At 45.2% G+C, this 18,925-nt stretch overlaps 1 protein-coding gene across 9 annotated transcripts in view; it reads left to right on the forward strand.

Moving 5' to 3' along the window:
• The window catches only part of ADAMTS19 (ADAM metallopeptidase with thrombospondin type 1 motif 19), a 381,231-nt gene that overhangs the window by 344,767 nt on the left and 17,539 nt on the right, over positions 1 to 18,925 (forward strand). For 7 of the 9 annotated variants that reach the window (XM_039544208.1, XM_039544213.1, XM_039544211.1 and 4 more), the window contains 2 exons: positions 2,236 to 2,440; positions 3,007 to 3,159. In XM_039544208.1, coding sequence (XP_039400142.1) covers positions 2,236 to 2,440; positions 3,007 to 3,159 — 358 coding nt within the window. Of the gene's footprint in view, positions 1 to 2,235; positions 2,448 to 3,006; positions 3,160 to 18,925 lie in introns of those variants that run through there. The other 2 variants (XR_005600317.1, XM_039544214.1) reach the window with 2 other exon arrangements.

Here is an 18,925-nt window from a genome sequence, read left to right on the forward strand (position 1 = left end):
AACATTCTGTGTGCAAGGGGTAGAAAAGGCACAATTAGCCTTTTTTCTAAATTTCATCCCCAGCAAAGGGGCTGACTACAACTGTAGTTCCTGCACTCTGAGCACAGGGACTGCTCCCTGATAGTGCTCTAGTTGGCTAAGTTGTTGGGGAAAAGGCAGATTCATGCCCTTCCCTTTTCACCAGTCATCAGAGTTGGCTGGACACACAGGAAATGTAGCTGGCCACCTTAATGGGGTGTAGTGGCTGGCTCACTTCCTGGGCATGATGGGGATTTTCTGTGGGAAATGTGTAGTTCTGCATCCACTGCCCCTGGTGACTACAGTAAGCGTTCTGTCTGTAATGCTGCTTTTGTTAAACTTCAGAGAGTACCATCCTTTCTCTGAGTTGTTGCTGCAGTACGGTTAAGGAGAATCTCTGGACTTTAATACAGCAAGCATGCAGGTTGCAGTGGTTTCTATGTTTCAGAGAAGGTAAATTCAAATGGAAAGGTATCAGGTGGCATTTCATGGTCATCATCAGACTCAATCCCCGGTGTTACCAGACTTATGTGATCATGAGTAATGAAGACTCTGTCCAGTGCCATAGTCCTCACACAGGCAAAATTCCTATTTACATCAATGGGGATTTTGTGTGTGTCAGATTGGCAAGACTGGGATCAAAATTATATGGATAGAAGGGTGAATAGTATTTTTAAAATAAGGCAAAGGAGAGCAGAAAATGAATTAAATTACTAGTAAAATATTTTAAAGAAACATGCATAATTTTTTTTAAAAAAAGTCAGTTTCCTTAGAAAGTCTTTAACAGAAAAAGTCTGTAAAGTAAAAAATATAATATATTTTAAGGTCAGAAGGAACCACTATGATCATCTCCTCTGATCTCCTGCATAACATAGGCTGGAGAATTTCACCTTTATAGAGTGAGCATTTTTATTTCAGTTTATACACAGTGATTTTTTAAAATGTCCCAATAGTGGCTGAGGGATAGAAATGGGAGAAATCTGCTCCTTTTCTGAGATCCTATCAATTATAATTATTTTTAAATGTGTTGCACTGTTTTTACACACAGCAGAGGTATCACATAATTTAAATAGTACATAAAGCCATAACCATAAAGCTGCTAATAAGAAGTCCTATCTGGAGCAATCTAGAAGGTATCTCATAGTCCTGAATTCAAAGTGGTCAAACATTTTGTATTAAAAAAAAACTATATAACAAACATTATTTCACTGATGGGGGAATTTCATTCCTGTGCATTCTCTAAGCATTACTACTTATTTGTTACTGACACCTGCCATTTTTTAAATGCCTATTTATATGTCTCTCTTAACAAGCTGTAATATGGACATTGAGCCTTTGGAACTAATCATAAAGAAAAACAAATTAAAATATTTATATGTGATGTTTGCTCACAGTGAGCATGACAGAAAGCTGGAATGTCCACTGTAAACTTCAATTTTCTAAATACTGTCAGTTACAGATGCCTGGGATGCACGTATAGTCTGCACCAAAGGGTAGAACCCTCTGGAAAGCTTTGACTTTTGAGGGATGCACAGAGATCACCGGGAGCTCTGGAACATTCTGGAAAGGTTACTTACTAGCAACTGTAGCTCTCCAAATGTGTTGGCTCTCCAGATCCACATTGACCCTTTCTTACTCCACTCTACTTCAGAAATATAAATTGTGTGTCTGGAGTTAGAGATGATCTAAAGGACACATAAGGGAAGGGACTTTTATACCCTCGGCACCAGAATAGTGAGTCTGAGGCTCGAGTGTGCACACCCCTAACAGTTCACTGCTTTCAAAGGGTTCCATGGTTTGTGTGACAGGACATACGATTTCTATAGTGTGTATTTGCAAGGGGAAATATTCAGAGAACAACAGTTACTGATAAGTAATCTTCTGCTTTTAAAACTTTACATTTTGGTACATTTCTAATTAGAATCATAAGGAAGGAGAGGGGAAAAGCTTATGTTATATAAAGGACTGACTAATTAGGAATTGGAAAGAAAAAATTAACCTAAATGTTAGAATACATTTCTTAAATGTGTGGTGAGTTGAGTTAAATTCATCTCCTTCTAAATGTGTTAGTCATTGCTAGAGTTATTTTAAAAATGGACAAAGCACTCAAAATATACGTTAGGGAACAATCCTATTGACAGGGAAAGGGACAAGATGACCTAATCGGTCTTTTCCATCCCTGATTTCTATTATTCTATTATTTATGTTTCTTTGTAGATGGATGATGACCGAATGGACTCCTTGTTCAAGGACATGTGGAAAAGGAACCCAGAATAGACAAGTTGCCTGTACACAGCAGCTCAGAAATGGAACCTTGATTAGAGCTAGGGAAAGAGATTGTCTTGGGCCAAAACCTGCTTCTGCACAGCGCTGTGAAGGCCAGGATTGTATGACTGTGTGGGAAGCTGGAGTGTGGTCTGAGGTGCAGTGTATGCATTATTCTCTATCTACTATTGTTTCTTAAAAATTTCTAGAGATTTTGTTGGGACTCATTTAGGGGGGTACAGAAAGCTACAGTCCAAGGGTTATCTGTAACTTTTACTGGTAAAAAGTATTACCTCACATATTTGGCATCGGAATTAGACAAGGATAAAACTACCTCAGTTTAACTGATTTGGAATAATTTATGTCTATTGAACTTTGACAAGTGGCACATCCCAGATTAAGGAGTTTTTTGGTCCTTCATGCCACAACTCTAATATCTCTGGAATTAAAGATGATTGAGTAATAACACCCACTAACTATGCAGAGGTGGGCAAACTATGGCCTGTGGGCCACATCCGGCCCATGGGACCCTCCTGTCCAGCCCCTGAGCTCCTGTCGTAGGAGGCTAGTCCTGGGCCCCTCCCCTGATGTCCCCCGACCCCTGCAACCTCAGTGCGCCGCACCACCAGCGCAACACTCTAGGCAGCTGGGCAGCACAGTTGCAGAGCCGCAGCCTGACTTTGTCTTGTACAAGTGTAAATCATATCTTTCTGTATCCTACAGTGCTCTGTAAAATGTGGCAAAGGAGTACGACATCGGACTGTGAGGTGCACCAATCCCCGAAAGAAGTGTGTTTTGTCCACAAGACCTAAAGAAGAGGAAGACTGTGAGGACTATTCCAAATGCTATATCTGGAGAATGGGAGACTGGTCCAAGGTGGGATATGACACTAATACCACATAGTACAACAAAAACTATTTTTCCAACAGGGTTTATTGGAATAAGTTTTATCAAAGATGCAACAGTTTTATCAAAGATTCAGCAATGTCCCAAATCAAGGAACAATGCAGCTGCAAATAAAATGGAACTATATAGTCAAATTGTGACAAAAGAATAGACTTTAAGTAGAAAGTAGATATACTAGGCAAGTTTAAGGCTATGTCTACACTAAACAGCTTTTAGCAACACGGATGTGCTGCTACAGCCGTGCCGCTCAAAGGCGCACAGTGTAGCAGCTGTTTGTCGGCAGGAGTGAGCTCTCCTGTCAACAATAAACTTCCACCCCCAACAAGTGGCATTAGCTTTGTCAGCAGGAGAGCGCTCCTGCCGACAAAGTGTTGTTCACACCAGCGCTTGTCATCAGCAAATTTTTTGTCTTTTGGGGGAGGGGGGGTTAACACCTCTGAACAACAAATGTTTTGTCTTTCACTTGCCAGTGTAGGCAAAATTCAGGTGAAAATTGTAAAATAGGTAGCCTGGAGCATGTAATGTAGAACAAGTGTAATTGTACTAGTATAGCTTTAGTTCAAATCAATGGAAGTGTGTAACTAGCAATGCTGATAGGAAATACTTTCTGTTTTCAATGATATAAACCACAAACATAAGAAAAGCGAAGGAGTGTGTGTGCAAAGACACCAGTAAAAGAAAAAAAGTATCAAAATCTCTGAAATCTCCTGCCTTTCTTGGCTGTGATGTTGACACACTGTTGGGCAAAGCAGTGGTTACCTCTAGTTTGTGCTCTATGTATATTCAGTTTTGCTGAGGATTTATTAAGATTTTCTTGCCACCATCTGACTTGTCATCCTGCTGGTGCCATCTGTTAGGTGCTGAGATTAGTGCCAGCGCACTGAGTTTTTGTCTGCTGACCTAGTGGATAGACAATTGGCCATGCAATGTAACATATTGCTGCGAGATGCCTCTTTGTATGAGTCAGCTATTTCCTTGTGCCTTTCAAGTCCATCAATGGGCATAGTCTTGGATGTTCTGTGTCCTGATTCTGTCGTGCTGGCTGGTTGTGCTGCATGGCCTTTGGTACTGTGATGCAAGTGTACTTGGTGCAGTGAGGATATTTCTAATTTATATTACAGAAGGATGAGCATATTTTCCTCTGGCCTTGATAACAATCCTTTATTTCTCCAGGACATACTTTTTCTGACTTCCATTTCTCATTTAGATGTCCTACCATCTAACTCTGGGCAATTAGACTCCTTTTCCCCCACTGTAGGATGCTTGGGCATCTCATCTTACACATTTCATTTATTTACACTACCAAAATGCCTACAAGTACGTTGAACCTCCCTAACTGGTTAAGACATCTTTACTCTACCACATAATTTGTTAATATTCAAATCAGTTCCAAATAATCCATTTTTTATCTAGTATCCATTTAGTGTTGCTTTAACTGAACTCCCAGTACAATCTGAAGTGGATTATTTATGTGTGTATTTATATCATGTAGGCCCTGATTTTAATTTCTCTGCAGAGACATCAGTTTAAAATATGCCATATTTGAATTTCCTAATTTTTTTCCTGTTGTTTTACTGTTCCATTGCTAGAATATATAGCAACATGAAGTCATGGCATACATATTAATGTGTCTGCAATGAAGGAAACAATTGAAAGCACAGATAAATGTTAATCCTTGCTCACTGCTATTGGTTTCAGTGCAGCCTCTTGTGTTCACTGTTTTTGCTCTTTAGGATCATTCTTGACATTGACAGAAGGTTGTTCCTTTGAGCAGAGCCAAATTCCCCCCATGTTTATGCCAAGATTTGACTAGAGAAATTTAAATTACACTTCTCACACATTGAAACTGGAGGTTTAATGTGATCCTTGTTGGCTTTGCTGCTCCTCTTGAGCTCCTAAAACAATTTTAAAATTGAAGTAGGGGTATTACTTAAAATATATTATTATTTATTATTAATGTGATAATGGAATATAATTAATTTTAGAACAAACACACAAAGATCAGATGATGATTATTGTTTTCATCATTTTAACTATAATGCCAACAAGATAAAGAAGAAACTGGGCAAAACTGACAGCTGCACTAAGGTCCATGAACACAACAGTTTTACTAAAATTCTGACATTTTGTTTTGAAGTCTCCAGTATAATCTAGAATTTATGCTGAATTTAACTTCATAATAGCTCTTAGGTTATGCGAACACTGCAACTGGGACGTGTGATTCCCAGTACAGGTAGACAAACTCACCTTATTAACTCTCCTTTATCTAGTGTGCTAAAAATAGCAGTGTGGACCCAGGTGGCGCTACCCAAGCTCAGACCCACTATGTCCTACGTACTTTCCAAGGACTTAAAAAGGATTGTCCCTGCTACAAGGAGTTCACAATCTAAGGATGACCGAGTAGATAGAGGGGTACTGAAAGGACAATTTATATGCCATTTATATACAGATCAACTTGATTGACTATATGTAGCACAGTAGAAGTAAGTTTTTAAGAGGGACTAAAATGTGGACAATGTAGGGGCCTTCTGGATGAACTTAGGGTAGTCGTACTGTGTATAGGCGGCTGCATGGAAGAAGACCCAGAGTTGATTGTGTTAGAAGCTCATGAGAAGGTGGCATGTGGAGGGGAACAATATGAAGCTCGACAAGGGAGAATAAATAGGGAGGGGTACAGTTATGTAGAGTTTTGAAAGTACAGTAACTCCTCGCTTAATGTTGTAGTTATGTTCCTGAAAAAAAGCTACTTTAAGCAAAATGACGTTAAGCAAATCCAATTTCCCCATAAGAATTAATGTAAATGGGGGGGCTAGGTTGCGGGGAAAACACACACGCGTACACACACACACACACACACACACACACACACACACACACACACACACACATATACACAGTGTAAGTTTTAAACAAACAATTTAATACTGCACACAACAATGATGATTGTGAGGCTTGGTTGAGGTGGTGGAGTAAGAGGGTGGGATATTTCCTGGGGAATGCCCTACTGCTAAATGACTGAGCCCTCAAGGGTTAACCCATTGTTGTTAATGTAGCCTCACATGCTACAAGGCAGCATGAATGGAGGGAGGAGATGCAGCATGGCAGAGAGAGACAGAGACACACACCGTGTGTGTGTGTGTGTGTGTGTGTGTGTGAGAGAGAGAGAGAGAGAGAGAGAGAGAGGTACACACCATGTGTGTGAGAGACACGCATTGCCCCTTTAAGAACACAGACCTTACTCTAAGTACACTGCCTTTTTAAGTAGATCAGCAAGTTGAGACGGCAGCTGCTGCCTGCAAGCTCCCTCCGTCTTGAGCCCTGTCATGTCACCCCCACTCTGTGGAGATGGGGTTAAGGAGTGGGGGGGCGGGAGCGGGAGGAAGGGGGACACCCTGACATCAGCACCCCTTCCCCCTCCCGCCCCAAGCAAGCAGGAGGCTCCTGGGAGCAGCTCCCGGGAGCAGCTCCAAGGCAGAGGGCAGGAGCAGCACACGGCAGTGAGGGGAGGGACAGCTGAACTGCCTGGACAGCTGCTGCACAGGGATCTTTGGGGAGCTGATGGGGGGCTGCTGGTCCACCCTCGTTCCATGCCCCCAACAGCTAGCTGCAATGGGCTGCTCTTTCTGCAAGCAGCAGACAAAGCAGGTGGCTACCAAACATCGTTATAAGGGAGCATTGTACAACTTTAAACCAGCCTGTTCTCTAATTGATCAGCAACGTAACAACGAAACGTTAACCAGGATGACATTAAGTGAGGAGTTACTGTAGTGACAAGAAGCTTAAGTTTGTTACAAAAATCTATGGGAATCCAATGGAGGGACTCAAAGGGGAATTCTGTGATCAAACCAATGGGCAAGGAAGATGAATTTAGCCACAGCAGTTTGTAAGGATGGAAGGGGGGCACTGCAGTAATCAAGGTGGATATAATGAACTGGAGATTTTGCTATAGGAATGGAGAGAAAAAGATGGATTGGTGATGTTTACAAGGGAGAAGCTGCAAGATTTGGAAGTAGTATGGTTGTATTGCAAAAAGCAGAGGGATGAGTCAAATATAACACCCAGGTGATGGACCAGAGTGACTGGGATGATAGTGGTTTTGTCAAGAGTGATCAGAAAGAATAAGAAAGGAGAAGGTTTGGAGAGGGAGGGGGTAAGGAGCTCATTTGGTTAAGATATTGCAGTAAACTCCAAATTGAACATGAGTTTTTATGTAGTCATCCAACTGCAACCCACCACCCCACAGATGAAGTCCATGGCTCAGTCCGTTTCAACTGATATGTATAACACTGTGTATGTGTAGTGCCTTGTGGAAATCCAAGTGAGAACAAGTTCTTTCTCAATTAACTAAGAATTGGCTGGGGAAAGACTGAGCAGGCAGAATAACCCATGGAGTGATCTTCCAGTTGAGAGCACCAAACATTGCTGTCAGTAGTGTGGAGTTAATAGGGCTCATTGAGCCACAGATTGTCTCTTTGTTCCATGTCTTCCCAGGGGATGTGAGGGGGCAAGAGACCACCAGTACCTTGAAAAAAATGAAGAAACCAGAATTGCCCTGTCTCCCTGCTACAATGGCCCAGGTAGACTAGTACTACAACTACCATGGCCTGAGCTGGAAGGAGAGATGAGACTAGGATCGGTGAAGGCTTGTTAGAAGGATGTGCACAAACCTCCTGCTCCCATAAGCAGCAGACAAGTAGGCAGTTAAGGCTGGCATCACTGGCAGAGAGGAGGGCCCCACTCCCAATATGCAGCCAGTTCATACAGCAATGTAGGGATGCTACATCCTCTACTGCCTTGTAAAATGGGCCCAGATTTGGCCAGTTGTCTTTTAATTTTTAAACCTTTGTAGAGTCAGAAAACATTCAGTCTTGACATCTGCTGCCTTCATACTTGGTGTGTGAAACAGTTCTTGGCACAGAGGAGAAAGAGTGAAAGAAGTGCATTGTTTTTGCCACCTGTTCAAGAACCTAGGAAATTCAACCTTTAAACTGTGCAGAGTGCTTCCATATCAAATAGATGCATATGGTTTAGTGTCCTTCAGTTGAAATATAAAGAGAAACTATGGGGCTTGTAATATTATTTAGGAGATTAGTTGTACTGAGAAAATAATTAGCCTTGTTTATTTCTTTGGTTCCTAATCCAGAATTATTAGCTCTTTTAAATTCTGGGAACAGAACAGTACTGGCTACATATCAAAATATGACATTGTTACTAGATTTATGGAGAAAGATATTATGTGACTTTTGTGAAATAATAGAAGTAAAAATAACCCTTGCATCATTGTAATAACTTTTATGTTAACTGAATTATACAGTTAGTTTCCAACAAATGAGGTACGTCTTTATTTTCAGAAGTGATGAATAAGCAAATAAGTCACAAACTGTCCATACAATCAAATAAAAGAGGGAGTTGTTTGTTCATTTTCAACTTATCCTGTAACATTAGCGTAATTTGTTTTAGACAAATCTTTCTTATGGAGCAGTTCAAAATTACTTTACTAGTTTCTGCCTAGAATAAATGTCATGTCATGTTGCGTTACAAAACAAGAAAGAGAGAGAGAGAGAGAGAGAGAGAGAGATCTACAGCACACGGATGAACTATATAGGATTTTAAAAGTGTGTGTCCATTTCATATTATATGTGCATAAAATCACAGGTAAGTGGGATATTTTGATAGTCTTAGTAAACCACCCTGGGAGCTACCATGTGGTGTTCTATTATTGCTAGACATCTTCTCAGTGAAACTGAGGCTTTCAGGAATGACAAGTAGTATACAAAAGTAACAATTGGCCATAGCTTTGTGTTGTCCATCAAAGCTGGTGGATCTTTAAGGAAAACGGTTTTATTGTTTTGCACTTTTGTTGTGAGAGAGTCCCAAGGTTCCAATATGGATTGTGCTCCGAACTGTAGAAAACCCACAGGAAGAGACAGTCTCTGACCCAAGGGGTTTATCATCTAAGACAGGTGTTCTTAAACTGTGGGTCAGGACCTCAAAGTGGGTCGTGACCCCATTTTAATGGGGTCACCAAAACTGGTGTTGGCCCTGGGCCCCAGCAAGTCTGAAGTCCAAGCTCTACCGCCCAGGGCTGAAGCCCAAGCCCAAGCCCCACCACCCAGGGCTAAGGTTACAAGCCCCCTGCCCAGGGCAGAAGAGGGTCACAGTGCAATGAAGTTTGAGAACCGCTGATGACAAGTGACATACTAAGAGTGGTGCAGAAGGAATCAATCAGATATATATCCTTTGTACAGGGGTGAAAATAACTTAAAGGACTTACCGGTACTATGGAGTCTTGAGCAGGGGGCAGGGCCTCAGCCAGAAGAGGTGGGGCCTTTAAATCCCCAGGCCCTTTAAATCAAGATTTAAAGGGCCTGGGGCTCTGGCTGCAGTAGCGGCGGCTGGGAGCCCCGAGCCCTGGGGTAGCGGCGGCAGCCGGGAGCCCCCGACGTTGGCTCTGGCAATTTAAAGGGCCGGGGCTCCACTGTGGTAGCGGCGGCTGGGAGCCTCTGGCCCTTTAAATCACTGTCCAAGCCCTGCTGCCGGAGCCCTGGGGTAGTGACGGCAGCTGGGGGCTCCAGCGGTGATTTAAAGGGCCCTTTAAATCGCCGCCCGAGCGGCCTCCGCCATCCAGGGGCTCTGGCAGCAGGGCTCTGGTGGCAATTTAAAGGGCCCAAGGCTCTGAACACTGCCGAGAGCCCCAGGCCCTTTAAATCGCCAGCCTGGGGAAGCTGGTCCGGTCCGGCACAGCATACCGGCTCTTGCCGGTATGCAGTATCAGACTCTACCGGCTTACTTTCACCTCTGCCTTTGTATACATTTTTTTTTAAATAGTGAAAAAACCCTTAGAGTCAGAGTCAGCTGTACTTTTCCGTTCTTTCTTTTAGGCTTCATGAAAGTGGGCATCAAAGAGGGATTTGAAGGAGGACAGGTTATACTGTCTATAGATCAGTTTGGGAAGGGCATTCCATGTGTGTGGGAGCAGCATCAAAAAAGGTGCAAAGACAGCCACGGGAGAAGTGGGCAAGTGAGTGGTCAAAGCAAGCATTGTCGTGGAAAAGAAGAGGCAGGTCAATGCAAAAGGAAAGGAGAGCAGATAAGTACAAAGAGGCGTATCTTGAAAGGTTAGAAAAGATGCTTGAACTTGATTTAATGGAAAAGAGATAGCAAGTGGAGAAATTTGAAGAACATAGAACAGGCAAAAAGAATGATCTTTGCAATAGAGTTTGAGTTCACTTCGGCTGTGTAAAGGAGACAGGCTGAAATACAGAATAGTATCTAAGGGTATGTCTACACTACAAGAGTAGTTCGATTTAACTTAGGTCGAATTTGTGGATTCGACCTTATGAAGTCGAATTTGTGTATCCACACTAAGGACACTAATTCGACTTTGTGAGTACACTAATGGGGCAAGCGTCGACATTGGAAGCGGTGCATTCTGGGCAGCTATCCCACAGTTCCCGCAGTCCCCGCTTCCCATTGGAATGCTGGGTAGAGCCCCCAATGCCTGCTGGGGGAAAAATGTGTCGAGGGTGGTTTTGGGTAACTGTCGTCATTCAACCGTCACTCCCGCCCTCCGTCCCTGAAAGCGCCAGCGGGAAATCTGTTACCGCACTTTTCTGGTCAGTGACAGCGCGGATGCCACAGCTCTGCGAGCATGGAGCCCGCTGCGATCATCGCTGCACTTATGGCCGTTGTCAACTCCTCGCACCTTATCGTCCACCTCTTCCACAGTCAGCTGCTGAGAAATCGGGCGAGGAGGCTCCGGCAGCGCGGTGAGGACATGAAGTGTGAGAGTGGCACAGACCTCTCACAAAGCACGGGATCCCGCGCCGCGGAGATCATGGTGGAAATGGGTCACGTTCATGCTATGGGACGGCGATTCTGGGCCCGGGATACAAGCACGGACTGGTGGGACCGCATAGTGCTGCAGGTCTGGGATGAATCACAGTGGCTGCGAAACTTCAGGATGCGTAAGGGCACTTTCCTTGAACTGTGTGACTTGCTGGCCCCTACCCTGAAGCGCCAGGACACCCGGATGCGAGCAGCCCTGAGTGTGCAGAAGCGAGTGGCCATAGCCCTCTGGAAACTTGCAACACCAGACAGCTACTGGTCAGTAGCGAACCACTTTGGCGTGGGCAAATCTACCGTGGGGGTTGCTGTGATGCAAGTAGCCCACGCAATCGTTGACCTACTGCTCTCAAAGGTAGTGACCCTGGGAAACGTCCAGGTCGTCATAGATGGCTTCGCCACGATGGGATTCCCAAACTGCGGTGGGGCTATAGATGGCACTCACATCCCTATCCTGGGACCGGCCCACCAGACCAGCCAGTATATTAACCAAAAGGGCTACTTTTCAATGGTGCTGCAAGCACTGGTGGACCATAGGGGACGTTTTACCAACATCTACGTCGGGTGGCCGGGCAAGGTTCATGACGCGCGTGTTTTCAGGAACTCTTGTCTGTTTAGACGCCTGCAGAAAGGTAGCTTCTTCCCGGACCACAAAATAAGTGTTGGGGATGTGGAGATGCCTACAGTGATCCTTGGGGACCCAGCCTACCCGCTAATGCCCTGGTTCATGAAGCCCTATACAGGCGCCCTGGACAGTGACAAGGAGCTCTTCAACTACCGGCTGAGCAAGTGCAGAATGGTGGTGGAGTGTGCTTTCGGATGTCTCAAGGGGAGATGGAGGAGCTTACTGACTCGCTCGGATCTCAGCGAAACCAATATCCCCATTGTTATTGCAGCTTGCTGTGTGCTCCACAATCTCTGTGAGAGCAAGGGGGAGACCTTTATGGCGGGATGGGAGGTTGAGGCAAATCGCCTGGCTGCTGATTACGCTCAGCCAGACACCCGTGCGATTAGAAGAGCCCAGCGGGAAGCGCTGTGCATCCGGGAGGCTTTGAAAGCTAGGTTCCTCAGAGAGCAGGGTAACCTATGACTGTCCAGTCTCTTTACAAAGAAGCTGAACCTGCCCCTGTTTCAGTTACTATTCACTTTTTTCAGCGGTTACATACCCCGTTCACCAGGTTTCCCCCCTTCCAACAGACATTTAAAAATAAAGTTATTGGAACATTTTTAATTAACAAAGTTTTCTTTACTAACGAATTCACGTTAAAGGGTTCAAACAGGGACGCAGACTGTGGTGGGTACGGTGTGCAGTGATGTACAGACTGCTTCTACACTCGAGGACTGACAGGCTCTTGCTCCTACAGCGGTCTCTGGGGGGAGGACGGTTACAGGAGGGTGTGCAGGAAGGGGTGGGTTTGCAGGAAGGGGTGAGGGGTGTGTGGGAAGGGTGAGTAGGTGTAGGGGGATGATGGCTCTGGCTGGGGCTCAGGGCATCGGAGAGGTTCATGGCTAGGGTGGAAAGGCATGGTAAGGGCAGCCTGCCTTGCCATTTGTGGATGCCAGGCGCTCGGACCCTGGGGCAGCATAAACCTCCCAGACTGACCTGGGGCAGCAGACACCTCCCAGAGTGACCCGGGTGCCTAGTGACTGCACTCTGTGTGTGACCTGCTGTTGATCCTGCCCCCATGTCTGTACCCTGGTAATGGTGGCTGTCCTATGCAATTAACAAACCCCTATCTCCCCTTCACACAAAGTCTTCTGCAAAGAAACATGATGGAAACAGGAATGAACAGCAAACTATTTTTAATACTCAACTACACAGTTGGGGGATGAAACTGGGATTTTGGATTGGGTGAGCCAGGAAGGGAAGCAATTCTCATACTTTAGGGAATGAGAGCTGTTTGGTACATGAGCGCTCTGCTGGGGTGGAGTGACAGTTTTCACGGCCCCTAGTGCCCCTCCTTCTTGTGATTTTGGGTGAGGGGGGGACAGGACTTTGTGGCGGGGGAGGGCGGTTGCAGATACAGTTCAGGGGGGCTCTCTGCTCCTGCCTGCGGTCCTGCAGAACATCCACAAGGCGCCGGAGCATGTCCGTTTGCTCCCTCATTAGTCCAAGCAGCGTTTGAGTCGCCTGCTGGTCTTCCTGCCGCCACCTGTCCTCCCGTTCGCTGTGTGAGCGCTGCTGCTGAGAGAGGGTCTCCCTCCACTGGCTCTGCTGGGCCGCCTCGGCTCTGGAGCAGGCCATCAGTTCAGCGAACATCTCGTCCCGAGTCTTTTTCTTTCGCCGCCTAATGTGCGCCAGCCTCTGTGAGGGGGATGCCGGGGCAGTTCGGGAAAGAGCCGCAGCTGTGTGATGGGAAAAAGGAAGGGATTTCCTTGCAAAGATACATGTTTGCGAACACTGAACACAGTCTACTCAGTTTCTGTGAACAAGACCATACAGGGCACCTATCTCATGTGCTCTCAGGACAAGTTCGAATTTTCGGCATTCGCTTTCATTGCCTGGGGTATTGCACTGGAGATCGGACAAGCGGGGCAGGACAGCAGAATCCGTGTAGCAGCCAGGCCTGGTAAGCCGAAAACTTTAGGCTGCTTAACAGTTAATGGATAGCAGTGCCCTCCTGCTGCAGGCAATCTGGAAAGCATAAAGTCTGACCCTGTTCCAGCCCCTCGCGGCTGTCCCCGGGAAAGATCCCTGTATGTTTTCCCTCTGCAGCCTCCACCACGTGGCTGTTAAACGACGGTCATTGTTATGCAAAGGAAAAGTCAAGCATTCACAATAGTAACATTACAGTAATTCCCCTAATTAGATGCAGCAGTCGCCGAGCGAGATCACCCTGAGGCGGGTCACTAGGAGAGACAGAGAGCGCATGCTGCGTGAATCCCTGCACAGACCAGGGCCCTATGCTGCCATGCTGGTCGAGGCAATGCTCCCACTGTACCTCAGGATGGCCTGGCGTGGAAGAGTGTGCTTCCACGGAGCACCCAATAAGGCACCTCTCCCCAGGAACCTCCTGCGGAGGCTTTTCGAGTACCTCTACGAGAGCTTTGTGGAACTGTCCCAAGAGGATTTCTGTTCGATCCCTATATGTATTGACCTTCTTTTCATATAGTTTTTATTCCTGTTTTTAAAAAAATAAATGTTTACATGTTTATAGCACTTACCAACTGATCCTTCCCCCGATTCAGAGTCCGGGTTAACGGCCGGGGAGGGTTGGTAGGGGATCTCTGTGAGGCTGATGAAGAGATCCTGGCTGTCGGGGAAAGCAGTATTGTAAGCGTTGTCGCCTGCCTCGTCCTCCACAAACCCTTCCTCATCTTCCCCATCCGCGAACATCGCCGAGAAACTGTCCGTCGACAGTATCCCATCCTCAGAGTCCACGGTCACTGGTGGGGCAGTGGTGGCAGACCCACCGAGAATGGCATGCAGTGCCTCGTAGAAGCAGCATGTCTGGGGCTGGGCTCCGGAGTGTCCGTTTGCCGCTTTGATTTTTTGGTAGCCTTGTCTCAGGTCCTTGATTTTCACGCGGCACTGCGTTGCATCCCGGCTGTATCCTCTGAGTGTCATGGCTTTGGAGACCTTCTCGTAGGTCTTTGCATTCCGTTTTTTGGAGCGCAGCTCCGAAAGCACAGACTCATCGCCCCACACAGCAATCAGATCCAAGACTTCCCGGTCAGTCCATGCTGGGGTCCTCTTTCTACTCTGAGATTGCATGGACTCCTCTGCTGGAGAGCTCTGCATCGCTGCCGGTGCTGCTGAGCTCGCCCCGATGTCCAACCAGGAACTGAGATTCAAAATGGCCAGACAGGAAAAGGAATTCAAATTTTTCCGGGGCTTTTCCTGTATGGCTGATCAGAACATCTGAGCTCGGACTGCTGTCCAGAGCGTCAACACAGTGGTGCACTGTGGGATAGCTCCCGGAGCTACTAAGGTCGATTTCCGTCCACACATAGGCTAACTCTCCATAGCCATGTCGAATTTAGCGCTACTCCCCTCGTCGGGGTGGAGTACCGAATTCGAACTAAAGAGCCCTCTAGGTCGAACTAATTAGCTTCCTGGTGTGGACGGTTGCACGGTTAAATCAAATTAACGCTGCTAAATTCGACATAAACTCCTAGTGTAGACCAAGCCTAAGTAAACAGGGCAGGAGTGAAAATGTAAACTTTGGAGTCATCAGCATAAAGATGACAGCGGAAGCCATGTGAGTGCATGATAAGATCCCGCAAGGAATAGGGGTTTTGAGAATACATGAAGGTACTATGTATTTTTAACTCACCTCTAGCAAAAGGAGAATAAGAGTGGATACTGAAAAATAATTGAGAAATTATAAAAATGTTGTATAGGAGATCTTTAAAAATGCATCTTTGTTTCAATAGTAGTATATATGAGCTTATTATCATTATATATATGTATATATATATAGAAAGAGAGAGAGATAAATTTTGAATCACAGGGCAGTTTTACAAATTTCCTACACTGTCCCCTCCAGTCTGCTAAAGCCACATCCTGAGTTCTAACTATAGCTTGAAACTTTAAACTGTGTAGTCTGGCTTCCATTTTCTCTACTAAAGTTTGTCACTGTTTAAAATTGACATTGACAGGCGTGATTGGACTCTGTGTTACTGATCTAAGTAGAAATGCCTGTATAATCAACACAGACTTTTGATTGCAGTAAAGCAGAAGCAGCAGAAAACCCTTCATTAGTGGATGTGAATTTAAAGATATTTATTACAATATGATTTATCTTAAGGTGAATATGTTAGAGATGGAAACGTCAGATGGACTTTGTTTTGTATTGACTATAGTTTGAAATATAATTGTCCTTCTATATTCTGCACAGATATCCTGCTAGTTATTTATTGGTCATATTTTTGGAACATGATAGTTGTTGTTTTAATACTGTATTAGACTCAGAGATCTAGCTAATGATCCCAGTGAGTCAAATGTTTCCTTCCAATAGAAATTACCCAGTAAAATGTTGTCAACAGCTACAGCCTATTTTTTTTGTCACACAAAGTATATCTCAGAATTAGGTGTATTTCATTTGGTTAAAATACAGTATGTTACATGATTCAGTTTTGTAATTTATATAACCATTGTATTCATTAATTAAACTCTGTTCCTCAAAACTTTGTCAGATACGAGTATGTGAAGCAAAAGAGGGTATTTTTTAGTGGCCAAGGATACTGCCTTGGGCAAAGTCCGAGGTTGAACAGCCTGGGTCAGTCCTTGACCCAGACAGTGGTAGCTTAAATTAAGTCAACAAAAAGGCAGTCTATAAATATAATATAAATGAGACCAAAAGAAAGCCCTTTGTCCTCAGGGCTTTTGTCCCCATCTTCTTCCCTTGTAATCTGGGAGGCTTTAACTAGCTCAGAGACAGCCTAATGCTGGCTCCTCTGGCAGTCTGATGGCGAGCTGAAACCTCAAGCTCTCATCCTCATTAGCAACAGCAGTGCTGAGGCATGTCTAGTGAAGCCTCGGGGATACCTTTGGAAGCCATTAGTTGGCATTCAGGGCAGGAGGCACAGAAATCTTTGGTCTCTTTGTGGATACCAGGCCACAAAAAAGTGCCAAAATTCTGGACCTAGTTTTGTCTTTCCCTCAATGACCTTTACAGGGTATGGCATATGCCAAGTGAAGGAGTTTGCAGCGATATAGTCTAGGCACTAGGAATTGTGTTTGAACCTCCTTCATCTGCTGGTCTTGAACTACCTAGTATAAAAGGTCTGTCTTGAGGGCAAAATGTGGATATTATCATGACCTCTGGGGTTCTACTTCCTTGTCATTAATCACAGCCATCAGCTCAAGTACTCGGTCCAAGGTCAAGTACTTATTCCAGTCAAAAGTCTACGAAGACAGTCAGCATCTCAGGGTTGAACTATGGCAGGGGGATCTCCCACCAATCTTGTGGAGAATGTTTCCCATAGTCCTCTTCTCTGATTTGGCTAATTCCTGGGTCTGAGTGCTCTGCTACACCTATGGCTGCAGTGGCTTCATTCACTTGTTGTTGTTCCTTTCTTTCTATACACCTCTCCTGCCAAGATTTCTTGTTCCAGAATCAGTAGAAAAATATCTAGAAAAAAGGTTCCCCATGTTATCCCACAGGCTAGCATCCTCAGGGTAGGACCTGCAAGAAGCTTCAGCAGCAGCTCAGGAAAGCATAGCCAATATTATTACCAGAAAGGGTAGGTGTTGAGGGACACACACATTTTCAGAGGCTCTTGTATGCCACAACATTCAGTTTCACTGTGGTGCTTGGATAGTGTCTAAAATATTTGTGGATGCATTGTATGCAAATTTCTCCTATTGTAGGTAGCCACTCTGCTTCCACTACTTTTCAGATGAATGTCTGGATACCACCAGAGTCTACAAGGGTCAGAGTTTCCTTGTCATTGACTTTTACTGTACCATAAGTTTTCCTGGGCCTCTTCTCCAGGCCATATTTTCTGCCAGATGCATGCCAAAAGCACATTCCTTGTATGGGCATTCCATATATATATGCCCCATTTGGACACAGGAGAAACATACAACTGCATCCTGTTGCAGCCCGCTACTTTGGTTGATCTCTTCCTGTGAAGATGTAGGGAGTCCCTGTGCCTGGGCACGTGGCTAGCAAAGGTCCTGTTGCATGTTGGGGGTATTCATCTGTTATCTGGGAGGGCCTTAGGAGGGTCACAGACTGTAGGCTTTTCCTGGTGCCCAGGCATGTGCTAAAGCCTTCTTGGGACTCATCTAATGTAATTCCCTTCTCTCCTTGGATGCACATTTCTCCTCCTTGCTGTTCATAGTGGTCTATGGTTCCTCTCCATTGGCCTCTCAGGAGCTTGAGCAGTCAAGGAGTCCTCCATGGGGCAGGTAGCTTCCTTCAGCTGTTTCCAGTTGGTGTCTGCAGACCCAATCTCAACCTTCCAGTAGGAGGGTCTGTATGAACTGCTTGAGGATGATCAGCTCCACAGCCTGGGGTCTTGTCCAGTTTCCAGCTTTAATCAGCACCAGCAGAAGCCCTTCAGCTTCTGGGCCACCATTTGAGGCCTGGCCTTGGGATTGTACTCTCATTCTGGAAGTGCTGACAGTAGGTTATGCCTAATCAATCCCATAATCAGTTTAGTCTTGGGCAGCCATTCCATCAAGACCTTGGTATGCTGCCTGACCTTCCCTCGTCAACAAGACAGCTAGCCTGATGGCATATTTCTCTAGGGGCCATTGTGATGCTGTTGCTACTTTCTCAAAGGTTACATGGAAGGAGTCTGTGTCGTCATCTGCCATCATCTTGAGAAGCGTCAGGGCCAAGGGCATTCCCTGAATCCCAGGAGGTTTGTCTCCTGACATTGTGGGATTTAAGTGGCTTTTTAACAATTGTATATTATAGTAACCGTTAGTGCATTGTCATCTGCTTGAACAGCTGCTGTAGTCACTACTGTTGCTGTGATTACAAATGGACTAGCCACTGTAGGAGCTGATTCACTTCTATGGGGATTTTTGTTTGTTTATTTCTGCCCTTTCAGGGACTAAAAATCCCATTTCTAGTACCACATGTCAGCAGCCAGGAATACCGCCTTGGGCAAAGTCCTAGTTTGAACAGCCTGGGTCACTCCTTGACCCAGGCAGAGGTGGCTTAAATGAAAACAGAATGATAAACATAACATAAATAAGGACAAAAGAAAGCTCTTGGTCCTAAGAGTTTCTGTCCCTGTCTTCTTCTCTTACACTCCTGGAATCTAAGCAGCTCAGACAACCTGGTGCTAGATTGTCTGGCAGGGACGTATTGCTCTCTTGAAATCACAAGTTCTTCTGCCCTCTTTCTTCCTCTTCCTCCCTCTTTATACTTGGGCTTGTTTGCTGCAGCAGCTGAGATGTGTCTCTCCGTAAATGACCTTTCTCACAGCT

This window comes from Mauremys reevesii, linkage group 6, assembly GCF_016161935.1.
Source record: "Mauremys reevesii isolate NIE-2019 linkage group 6, ASM1616193v1, whole genome shotgun sequence".
NCBI lineage: Eukaryota > Metazoa > Chordata > Testudines > Geoemydidae > Mauremys > Mauremys reevesii.